At 36.0% G+C, this 12,981-nt stretch overlaps 1 protein-coding gene across 4 annotated transcripts in view; it reads right to left on the reverse strand.

Moving 5' to 3' along the window:
* The window catches only part of Phip (pleckstrin homology domain interacting protein), a 114,715-nt gene that overhangs the window by 35,477 nt on the left and 66,257 nt on the right, over window positions 1–12,981 (reverse strand). For 3 of the 4 annotated variants that reach the window (XM_029481609.1, XM_021173412.2, XM_029481608.1), the window contains 6 exons: window positions 11,869–12,006; window positions 10,803–10,986; window positions 9,073–9,190; window positions 5,872–6,012; window positions 3,274–3,350; window positions 712–943 (listed from right to left, as the gene is read on the reverse strand). In XM_029481609.1, the coding sequence (XP_029337469.1) occupies window positions 712–943; window positions 3,274–3,350; window positions 5,872–6,012; window positions 9,073–9,190; window positions 10,803–10,986; window positions 11,869–12,006 (890 nt within the window). The remainder of the gene's footprint in view (window positions 1–711; window positions 944–3,273; window positions 3,351–5,871; window positions 6,013–9,072; window positions 9,191–10,802; window positions 10,987–11,868; window positions 12,007–12,981) is intronic. The other variant, XM_029481607.1, reaches the window with a different exon arrangement.

Below are 12,981 nucleotides of genomic sequence, written 5' to 3' on the forward strand. Positions count from 1 at the left end.
CTGGCTGTCCTGGAACTCACTCTGTAGACCAGGCTGGCCTCGAACTCAGAAATCCGCCTGCCTCTGCCTCCTGAGTGCTGGGATTAAAGGCGTGCACCACCTCGCCCAGCAATTTTCAGCTTTATAAGGACAGGTTTTCTCTACTGTTTCCTTTCTTCTCTCTACTCTCATTAATTAGCCAAACACATTACGAACTCAAAAAGTGAAAACTGAAGAGTTTGCATGCTATATTTAATGAACTATAAAAGGCTATTTGACTCAATAACTGATTTGTATTTGCTTTATGGTCACTATGACACGATTTGTCATGCATATTTCGTGTGATGTACCCCTGCAACTTTTTCCTATTTATAGGATTAATAATTAGAATAGTTAATGTAAGACCATTTAGTAGACAAACTCTCATAAACTATTATTTTTCTTATGTAAATAAATCTCAGTGGATTTAAAAATGTTTTTGAAATTAAATACGCAATCATTTATAAACTACGGCAATGTTCTGAGTAAACATTCCTTGGTGTCAAACATGAAAATGCTTCTGTCAACATATCTCTGTGTACTTGACTAGTGCTTACTATATTCCTCTGAATTTTTTCTGTTAGAATTTGTCAATAAACCTCCATGCTTGTTGGATATTCACATTTATGCCTTGAAACATTTCCCCAGAAGAAAACACTTGATATACACTTGATATAAAAATTGTAAATCAACCTTTTGTTTTCTTTCTTTGGGCTTTTTTTTCTTTGGTGATGTTGGTCCATCTTTTTCTTCATTTGCTTTTTTTCTTTCCTTTTTAATATGTTTTTGCTTCTGGTTTTCAGATTCTTCTTCTTCATCTGAACTACTTTCTGGTTTCTTGGTTTTATGCTTAGGAACTTTCTTTGGTGGCTGCAAATTAATTCCAGCATCTGCTGTCCAATCAGAATAATCACTGGAGTAGTCACTAAAAGAAGAGAAGCTACTTACAGTCGGGTGGTTTTAAGACCATTTTTTTTAGATAGATAGACAGACAGTCAATAAGTCAGAAAGATACAGGCATGAATGGTCTAAAAGATTTTTCCTAATGCTAAACTCCCCCTAATCTTCATATCTAAAAGCAAATTTTGCAACTTTCATGGAAAAATAAACTTAAGAACTTAAGTAAATAATTTCCGGAAGCACGCTATTTGCAAATGTCATTAATACTCTTCATACAAGAAATGAGGAATGGAGCATCACCTTTATCAGTTGAAGCAGAAGTAGAAAGAGCCCTGAAGAACCAGCACGCATGCACCACAATAAGCAAGCAAGCATAGACATTTCTTTTATGAGGGGATCTTAGAATTTTTTTATTGGATATTTTATTTATTGGCATTTCAAATGTTATCCCTTTTCCAGGTTTCCCCTCTGGAAACTTCTTATCCCATCCCTATTCCCCCTGCTTCTATGAGGGTGCTCCCCTACCCATTTCAAGCCTCCCCACCTTGGCCTTCCCCTACACTGGGGCATCTATAGAGCCTTCACAGGACTAAGGGCTCTCCTCCCACTGATGACCGACCAGGCCATCCTCTGCTGCATATGCAGCTGGAGCCATGAGTCCCTCCATGTGTACTCTTTGATTGGTGGTTTAGTCCCAGGGAGCTTTGAGGGCCCAGGGGGAAGGATGGGGGGGTTGACTGATATTGTTGTTCTTTCTATGGGGTTGCAAACCCCTTCAGCTCCTTTTCAGCACTTCTTTTGAAGTGATGATTGAAGCCTTATAACTGCTGAACTAGCCAAAGTATGAAGTTCTTTTCTATTTTTAAGATGGGACCTCACTATATCTAACTGGCCTCCAACTCATAGAGACCCACCTGCCTCTGCCTCCAGATTACTGGACAGGCATGCACTAGCATCCCTGGCCTAAGGATAAAGTTCTTTTATCTATCTGCCTCTGCCTCCAAAGGGCTGGAATTAAAGGGGCGCAACACCAACACTCAGCAAGGATGAAGTTTTTAACCCAGTAGGAACTCTTCCAGTAGGCAAATACTGAACTGGCAGGTGAAAAGTGTACCTAGACAGTTGGAAGGTTGAAATCATAAACATGAAGATACTTAAACATGTAAAATCTTAGGATGTAAAATGAAGTAATTTCAGAACAAGTATGGCTCAGTGGTAGGACCACAAAAATTACATCCAACCAAGACTGTTTTATCTGCTTTCCCATTAAGGAGAAAAATATGACACAAACTGTCTTACTATATACCATATCTTTCCTGTACACCTTTACACAAATAGGTAGTCCTGATATGGTTCCCTCCACATATCTAGTTATATTGTCTTCTTTCTTAACTTTAGTATATTAGAGTATTTGCTTATTTTGCATAGATTTATCATTTTTAAATGTCTTAAAGGGATATAAGTTCTACTTCCCAAGTACTAGAATTCAACCTATGTGCCACCATACATGATCTTTAAAATTGTTTAAAGACCAAAAAATAAGTTTTAAGCATGCTCTTCTGATGTAAGTTCTCAATTTATGAATATTTCACTCTCAAAACAGAAAAATATTAAGTACTATCTATAGACATTTGTATACCATTATTAAGAGTCATTACTGAGGGTCAAGAAAGATTTTGATCCTAGAACTAATCAGAATCTTGTACTAAACTTACAGTACCCACTAATGTTTCCTTTGGAAATCTATTTTTAGGAATTGCTGAAACAGGAAAAAGGAAAAAGAAGGAAAAACTAATTAACTCCTTCCCCAAGGGTGTGTCTCCATGGACCACTCAAACCTTGCTATGTAGCTAATGCTCTTAGGACTTCCTTCCCCAAGGGTGTGTCTCCATCGCCCACTCAAACCTTGCTATGTAGCTAAAGCTATAAGGACTTTAAACATGTGCAATTCCAGCAGAAGTATTTGAAGGTTTTCTTGCTTGCACCATCAAAACAAAAAGAAGTAGAAAATTCCTTTTCATCTCTGGTAGAGAAAATTAGTAATGTCCTGTACATACAGCCATGTAAGAATAAAAGTTCTTTACTTTCACAATCTGATGCTTACACATTCCTCAAAATCAGCAGTGAAGCCAGTTTATAAATAAATGCTCCATGTTAAATATAACTTTCAGAAACTCAGAAACAAGTACGCAGAAGACTTAAAAACATTACAGATCTAGTTGTAATTTTCCCATAAAGACTCATCAGGAAGAAAATCTAAATTTTGCTAACTAAAGCGTCTTCCTATAACTCGGTGCCCATTGTTTGGGGACAGGCACAGAGGCACCTGGACAAGTACAGTCTTTACACTTCTACCTGGAGCTGCCATCACTGTGCCATGCTCGCTCCTCTTCCTCAGAAGTCCCACCACTGACAGCAAGTACTTCACCTTCCTGTGACAACAAAGACAGATTTTATAAGCTACGACCCAAGAACAGTAGGATATCAAACATCTGACTTAGGAGTAGAAAAATACAACTTTAGTATTTTTATTCAAAAAAGCTAAAACAAATATTTATAAATATCTATTAATACTAGATTCAGAAGACATCTGAAATAATTACCAGGTTTCATTTTATTGAATTTCATTTTTGTTTACTTTTATTTTTCAGAGCTAAGAACTGAATGCAGGGGTCTGGACTTTATCTGCTGCCTTATGAGTCCTATGTTCATCTTACCCAGTCCTAGAACTACAGTTTTATACCAAAACAAAAGGCTTCACTGTTTAAAAAAGAACAAATTAATGATGGACAACAAGCTCTATAGTTAATATCTGAAACTTATTGAACATTTTTAAAAGCCAGGTTCCTTATAGATGGTTGCAGGATCTTAAAATTAGGTACATTTATATTTCACTCCCTATCAAAACAACTTTACAAATGAGGATATTCCATCTCTAGCCGTATTTTATCCAATTAGAGATGATTTTAAACAAACTGTTTTTCCTCTTAGCAACAATGTGTGAAGGTATCTTTCTCCGAGGCTCTAATTCTTGACACAACCCTTATGTATCTTCCTTATATAACAGTCACAGTCCCCATAGCTACTAAACCACTTTAAGTTCTTTCTTTGCGTCTGCCATGTATTACTGATCTCAATAAAAGAAGTACAAGTTTTAAAAACTTACAGAAACCTGTTTGAAGCCATGTAACTATTAAGACAAAAGGTTGAATTTGAACCTAAGTCATTGCAGTCCAAAACCCAGGCAATTTTCAGTATGACTCAGTTTTATTACCTTGTAGGCACACTGAAACCATCTGAAGAGCATATTACTCTTTACAACTTAAAATAACTGATTTTTTAAAAGTAATATATTTTATGTGTTTAAGTTTAGTCTCATGTTTTCATGTGTAACACATATATGTCTGCTACCAGAAGATCAGAACCATGGAGCTAACTGGAGTTGCAGTTGGTTTGTCAGCCTCCATGTGGATTCTGGGACCCAAGCTCAGGTCCTTTAGAAGAAAAAGTGCTTTTAATTGCCGAGCCATCTTTCCAGATTCAAAATAATATTTTACTATTTAAATTTTTAATTAAATATGATTATATTATCCCCTCATCCTCGACCCCCCAGCCCCTCTCATTGGCCTTTTTTTCTTTATTACTGTTTGTTTGTTTGTTTGTTTATTGCAAATAAACATATAAATGCAACCTGCTGAGTCTGTTCAGTGCTGTTTGTATATGTATGCTTTTAGGGAAGCAGTATTCCTACTTTGGTGTCTTAGTGAAGAATGTGAACTATATAACTATTCAAGTGTGTGTATTATGAATTAAGTAAAATCTATAAATGATAGTTGGTTTTGTACTTCATTTTTTTTTCTTAAAGGGAATGAAAAGAAACAGAATTATTTTTAATTTCTAAATCCAAAACATAAAAGACAAAATATTTTACCCAAAATATCCATGCTTCTTATCCATGTTAATGATTATTTTCTATTAGCACACTCCAATTTCTCTTAAAACAATTACTTAACTGCTTTAAAAGGATACTAAACTGGACTGAATCTTTCATGCCACTGTTGTAATTGTCAAAATACCCAAGTTCCTAACCTAAAACACTGAACTGTAAGAATACTTTCTAAACTTTTATATTTAAAAGAGAATTATAAAGCTGGGTGTGGTGGTGAACGCCTTTAATCCCAGCACTCGGGAGGCAGGGGCAGGCGGATTTCTGAGTTCAAGGCCAGCCTGGTCTACAAAGTGAGTGCCAGGACAGCCAGGGCTACACAGAGAAACCCTGTCTGGAAAAACCAAAAAAAGAAAAAAAAGAAAAAAAGAAAGAAAAAAGAGAGAGAATTATAAATATCTCAAAAATAAAGTCCTGAATAAGACGGTGGTTGAGTAAAGATTTTCTTTGCTTTAAAAATGTACAAATTAGTAAAAGCAAACATTCATGGAGAAATCTGTAAATAAGAAAAAGCACATAGAAAAAAGTAAAAGGCTCTAAATTTCTACGGATAACAGTCAAACTGCTTCTAACTACTATGAGAGTGACACTAAGAGAGACCATCATAGGAACAATTTAATAACTCAGCTTTAATACAAAAGGAACCTGCATTTAATTAATTTGTCACTATTAAACAGTTATATAGATATAAACTCCACACTTCTTTGAACCTCAGAACTCTTACAGGATTTTCACTAACTAGTACTTTGTACTTAACATACTCTATTCGCAAGGTATTATTCTAAAATTCTATCAAAGAAAACTAAGAGTAATTAATCCATATGGACTATATTTTTTATAAATTTGAGATTGAATGTATATATATCTCTAGGTCTTTTTAAAAGAAAGAGATGGCTAGAATAAAACATAAAATACCATATCAAAATTGTATTTATAGTGAATGTAAACAATGAAAGTCATATTTAAAAAACAAGTTCAAGAGATCTGTGAATGTCCTTAGATCTTACATCTGAAGAACTAGTTCCGTTTTCTAGCTCCTCCAAGGGCCTGGGTGTTTCTTCCAGTGCAGATCTTGTACGGTAATTGTGCTGATTTGCTTGTTGCTTTTTAGAATCCCCAAGATCCAGGAAATGCTCATGAGCATGATTCTAGAATAAATAAAAATAAAATTTAATGATGATAGGCTTTAGGCCTTCTTGTTTAAAAGTTATTATGGAAATTCACATATTTAAACTATCACTGAAATGGACTAATGTTACCAACTGAAATTCTTTCTGAAATTAATCTCAAAAAGTCATCTGCAAACTAGACATAGTGGCTCACTCCTTTAATCCCAGCATGCAAAAGGCAGAGGCAAGTGTATTTCTAAGCTCAAGGCCAGTGTTGCCTACATAAAAGAGGTCTATGGCAGCCAGGGCTGTGTAGAGACCCTATCTCAACCCTGAGATTTAAAAAACAAAAACCAAATTTACACATAGTAAATGCAAATATTCAAGAAGAAGACAAAATCAAGCAGTAACAAAGATATTCAAACACAACATGCTCCCAGAAAAGTTAAAGCAACTTCAAGAGTGAAAAACATCACATCCCTAAGTAAAAAGAACCAACTAAAGATCCTAAAAATAAAAAACTGATCAATTAGCAATGAGGAAAGGTATCAGGCTAACCATACAGACTGAAAGATTGAGAATATGAGACAGGGTAATTACTGCGCAAAGCTCAAATAAAAACAAATTTGAGTGATGCAAATGCCTATACAACATAGTCCTCAAAAGTAAGGCTGGGACAGGGGGATCCAGAGCTGAAACCCTTAGTCAACAAAGGAAGAAAATAACACCTCAAACAAGGTTTTAAGCTTTCAGAACTTGAGTTGAACAAATGAAAAAAGCTTACATATCACGGTCAAACCTGAGAATACAAAAGCTAAGGACTACCCTGAACAACAATGAACTTGGAAGCTAGAGACGGTCAGCTAAGAATGTTGGTGGTCTGCAGAGGACCGGAGTTCAGATACCAGCACCTACACAGCCACAAGTGGCTCCTAACAATCTGCTCACACTTCAGGGGTTCTGTGAGACACTTGTGGATTCCACTGGCATTGAAAGCACAGGGTACACATAAATACAAGCAGGCAACAAAACCTTTGTTAAAAAGTGAACCTGACATCAGACACTAAGGAGAGCAGGAAAATCTGACAAAGTAACTCTGAACCTAAATTATATTCTCACTATCAAACAAAGAAAATAGTCACATACAAACCCACTCCAAACATATCTGTCATAAATTTTATAGAAATCTTAGAAAGCATAAAAGGCCAAAAAGGAAATAATATTCTACCTTGTCAAACACTGATTAATCCACTATTAAGAATCTGTCATTCTTTCACTTGGCATAAAAATTTCTAACTACTCAAATTCATGTCATTAAAACTACTATGGAAAGCCTCATGCACAATTTCATAATTCTGGTAAAAGAAATTTCAAATAGAAAAATATAAGAAGCATTTTAAATTGTTATATTGTTTTGTTTTCCTTTGAGACAGGATCTGTCCTCAAGTTTATAAAGATTTTCCTACCTCAGTATCCCACACACTTAGAAGTTAGCCATCACACATGTCTATTTTAAACGCCTTGTTGAACGATACAGTGAACAAGAAAGCAGGTTAATTGTTAACTAACCTTGTTTTCTCCCCGTTCAACAAAAACTGAAATCTATTTTACTAGAGTATCATGGGACAGTGCTGGGGCCAATGATAAATCTGGCATGACATTATTAAAAAGTAATATCAAAGAGCCTTCTAGAGGATAAGCATGTATGCTCTTTGGACCTTTCTCTTGACTAAACCTTAGCCCTACAACCTTAACTGTGAAGTCAGACTGTCTTCAGGTATGTGGTCAAGTCCTGGAAGAGTAAGAAAATGAAAAGGCATTCATTCTCAACCATGGATTAAAAATGCTTTAAAAATTTTTTTTAATTTAAATGTAAATAACCTTTACTTATTTGTTTGCTTGCAAACATGTGACACACATATAGAAGTCAGGACAATACTATATGGTCAGTTCTCTTCTACCATGATGGTTCTGGGATCCAACCTAGCTTCCCAGCCTTTGCAGCAAATGTCAACCAGGTGAACCAATCTTGTCAACCTCTACCAAGAATTTTTATATTTTTGGTTGCGACCTCAGCCTTTAAAAACCATGCCACAAAGATTTTTACAAGAAAAATATACTTCAACTTGTTTAAGCCACTACAAACCAGTGAGAAACCAACAATTTTTAAATTATTTAGATCACTGCTCAGTGACAATAAAGGCTTGCTTGAGAAGCTATTGCATACAGTGTTCTTAAACCTAATACCTAGTAGCTCTGACACTTTCCAGCTAAGCCAGAGAAAGGAAAATACAAGTCTTGCAAGGGCAGACTACCAAGATGCCAAAACAAAATACCAGGGACACTCTACCAGTCTTTATTTTTTAAGGGTATATTTGAAATGAGGAGGACAGCACATGTCTGTATGTGCACCACATCCCATGTGTTCCTGGTGCCAGCAGAGGCCAGAAGAGGCTGCTTGATTTCCCTGACACTGAGGACAATTGTAAGTAAGTAAACTCAGGCCCTACCACCTCGAGAGAAAAGGGCTATTCTTTGAAGCATACATCAGCAGACTCAATTAACAGATAAGGACAAAAGAGCAAAAAATTAGAGGAAAATAACTTTTAGAATGTACAACTAGTAAAAGAACTGAAAAATATTTTCCTTAGGTTGATTATAGTTTATTGAATATAAAATATGCATAAAAGTTAGCATTTGGGGGCTGGAGAGATGGCTCAGCGGTTAAGAGCACTGACTGCTCTTCTGGAGGTCCTGAGTTCAAATCCCAGCAACCACATGGTGACTCACAACCATCTGTAATGGGATCTGATGCCCTCTTCTGGTGTGTCTGAGGATTGTTACAATGTACTTCTATATGTAAAATAAGTAAGTAATTCTTTTTTTAAAAAGTTGGCATTTGGAGAAAGGATATGCTAAGAGATCGTTTTAAGTGAGAAATCAAATAATCCAAATAAATAATCAGGAATTAACCATAATAACTTTTTCATTAATATGACTTTGCTTACAATATTAATGCTTATATTTTTAAGAGGAATCTTTTAAATAATCATTATACTTACCCCCATACTATTAAACATCACATTAATATTTATTTACCTTTGAGACAGTAAGTATTTTATTGTCTTTTGCAACAGTTAGGTGTTTCCTTTTCTCTTCTGATCTGTAACTCTTTATTTCCTCTTCTCCCTTTGCAGTTCTCCATTCTTCTTGTCTACTAAAAGAGAATATTAAAAACCATAAGCATTAATCTACAATTTTATTAATGATTTCCTTTAAAATGAGTGTTAGCTCTTACACTAACAATGTAAAGTTAGTTCTGGTATTTTCTTTCTAGATGGAACATGTGGCTCAGAATATAACTAAAATACTATCAAGAGACTTGTTTTGCTGTTCCCCTCATATGCTCTGGTAATTATATATCGAATCAAGTTTTAAATACTGCAAAGTTATAGCAAGACACCTTGGGCTTGTGCTAACACAATCCTACACATCAAACATGCAATCTATTCAACGTCAGAGCCTTAAAGTAAAACCACCAATTACTGAAGCACACATTAATTTTTCCAGTGACAAAGATCAGGACCTACTACTCAAACGCAAAATCACGTTCTATTCCTGATATTAATCATTCCACGTTCTATTCCAGACTTTCTCAATACTGGGTCCCTCAAATTTTGTGATGGATGAAAGGGGGGGGGGGATCACAAACTTCTATGAAAATCTATAGGCAATTTTAATGGTAAGGCTTTAGGGTGGAAGCCCAAGTTTTTACACCTCCCTGAGAAGCTATTGGTAGTGAATGGTGCTAAGGAGGAGATACTTCCTTCAGTGGTATAGCCACTGGTAAACTGCCAGGACTCCTCTAAGTTACCTCTCACCTATGCTCACTTAAGCAAGCGTAATTAAAATTACTGGGTCATCAAAACAAACTAATACCAAAAGTATAAGGGGAAACAGTTGGACAAATGAAGGGAAAACCTAGAGGAAGCATGAGAGGACAAAGGGGGATTGGGTTAAAACAATCAAAACAATCACATACATATGGAACTGGCATATGAGCCATTTTAAAAACAAGATTATCATTTGCTAATAAGAGTAAATTTCCAACATACAACCGTTCAAGTCATATATGACAGTTGTCTAATAGAATACAAAACAGTATTCCAGAGTGTCTGTGTCATGCTATGTTGCCACAAAAAAATGCACAAGCATTGCGGCTTTCTCTATACATACCCAACATTTGGTGCTACCAGTTACTACTTGAGATGATTTGATAGGTACATAGTGGTGTTTTTGTGGCTCCTAGTTAGAGGAAGTACTATATGATAAACATGAGACCCTGAGCTTGGATCCTCAGCACCAGCCTACTGACTAGATGCCACAGCTTCAGAGCATCCTGATGCCCAGGAGAACACACACCACACAACTGAGTCCCTAGAACTCACTGGTCAATCAGTATCAATGAGTTCCAGGTTCGGTCAGTGAGCCTGTGCTAAACATAAAGCACAAAATCACAGGGAAAGACAGCTGACATCAACAACTCAGCTCCACACATGCACACATAGGCATATTCATGCTCACACAGACAAAAGAACCATGGAAAATTTGAATAGGCCCTCAATTAAATATTTAGTGAACCTAATTTGTGACTTTAACACACCCCTATCTCATACCATTTACACAGATCGTTATAGAAAAAAATATTTTAAAATGCATTTTTGACAGTGATGACTAGCTAATAATACTTGCTTAAAAGAAATTATAAGGCTGAAAAGATATTTTCAACAGTATTAGTCAAAATGAAGGCAACTGATAATTCTCCTTACCTAGCCACACCAGCCGAGAGCTCAGGCACTACTACCCTCCGACTCCAAGCAACAAGATCTCGCTCTGTGGCTATTTCACTTCTCGGAGCATTGCTGTGCATCTGCCGTACACCTTCGATTTGCCCACTGCGCCTTAATCCTATATTTGGTGGTGAATGAACTTCGGAGGTAGAACTTACTGAGCCTAAATGAGGCGAAAATCAGGGTGATTAAGTTCTACCTAGACACTGGCCTCACTTAGCTTATAACCAAAAAAAATAAAAAAAAATAAAAGTCCCACATTTTCTTCCACATAAATCAAATAATTCAATTATCATTATCAGCAACAAAAAAGCACAGGCAAAAGCTTAATGAAAACAAAAATGTGGTTGTTCAATTGATTAGATAAAGTAATCATTCATAATTATGGAGTGTTAAGTTCATGTTCTGCAAATATGAAATCATTACTTAAAAAAAAAAAAACTTGCTGGGTGTGGTGGCACACACCTTTAACCCAGCACTTGGGAGACAGAGGCAGATTTCTGAGTTCAAGGCCAGCCTGGTCTACAAAGTTGAGTTCCAGGACAGCCAGGGCTACACAGAGAAACTCTGCTTCTAAATAAATAAATAAATAAACTTGCCAAGTCTTTCAAGAGTTTAGAAAAACAAATATAAGGACATTTATGGCTCACACATTTAACTTTAAACATTAAATCTATGACAAGTAAGAGTAATGTACTAAAACTTTGACTTTATGATTTGGAAATAATATATTAAGCTGATTTTTCATGTTTTTCAGATTTACTGTAAGATCATTTTTCCTGTATGAATAAAGCAATGGCTTTCATCCCCACACCGAGGGAATGGTGGTGGTGAACAGAATCCTATTCCTAACATTTACTTAAGGAAATGGTGAAGTCTATACGTACTTTAAAAATTCATCTGTAATACAGAATTTTGTAGATAGTACTCAAAAACAATCATTTTGGTCGCCTGTTTCATTTTATAGATGTCCCATTTGTTTAGTCACTTCTCCAGTGCTGGTGATTAGGATGACCTGAGATTTTAAAGTGCAATCTCAGCTTACCTCTGTTCACACGGCTGCCATTACTAACACCTGCTTCACCCGAACGCCTGAGGTCCTGCTCCTGCTGCAGTCTTTGAATCATGCTGTCTAGAGGACTGATATCCTGGTTTGCTTGCTGGCTCAAAACTTGGTTCAATCCTATGTAATATTACAGAAAATACTAGTCAGTCTCACAGAAGTCAATAATTAAACATGAATTTTACTTTGATAGAGATTTAAAATGACTCCCTATAAGTGACAGCAAACAAAGACAAGATACCCTCCCATAACCCACTTTTAATTCACAGATGTAATGATGAGGAGTGCGATTTTGTGCTTATCATGACTCAAACATTCATAAACCTTATGGTAAACAAATTATGAGCACCATTATAAAATTAAAATAAAATTGCACTCTAAGGTATACATCTAGGAAATGGCTAAAGGACAGTTACCTACTTACACATTAATTTCTGAAAACTGTCACATTGATTTCAACGAACTCTTTGTTGTGTACTTTGTGTTTGAGACTATGCTAATATTAGAGATCCAGTAACAAATTGGAAACATCAAGATCTTTGTCCTCTATCAAATTACCTATCTTGATTGGGGCAGTAAAACAATAAACCTGCAGAAAAAATGCAGATTTTGAAAGATGTAAAAATTGGTGATAAGAAAGGAAAAGAAAACTAAAAAACAGATATCCATGGAAAGCCAGAAGTCAGGAGACGTAGGTTAAGGAATGTGTGAGGACCACATCAGATCAGTGCTCAGACATGGAGGCTTTGGTGCATTTTAACAAACTACTCATGAACTCCTCCTCGTCACGCCAGTCATACAAATACATGTGACTTATGCCTTGGACTTGGAAATTGTACCATAAGGATACACGTGATAAAGTTCCAACTCATTCTTCAAATATCAACTATAATGATACTGTGAACATTTCCCAAAATTCCCTTGAAAGAACAGCCTGTTTCCCTCTTTTTGGTCTTTATCAATTTTCTATCTTAGTACTCAAGCAAATATGTACTATAAAACTAAGCTCAGGGACACTCGCCAGCTACCCACAACACCCGCCACAGGATCTTAAGACTTCTGGAGAGTGGAGCACAGCTTCTGCTCCAATCCAAT

This window comes from Mus caroli, chromosome 9 (genome assembly GCF_900094665.2).
Source record: "Mus caroli chromosome 9, CAROLI_EIJ_v1.1, whole genome shotgun sequence".
In the NCBI taxonomy this organism is placed as follows: Eukaryota; Metazoa; Chordata; class Mammalia; order Rodentia; family Muridae; genus Mus; species Mus caroli.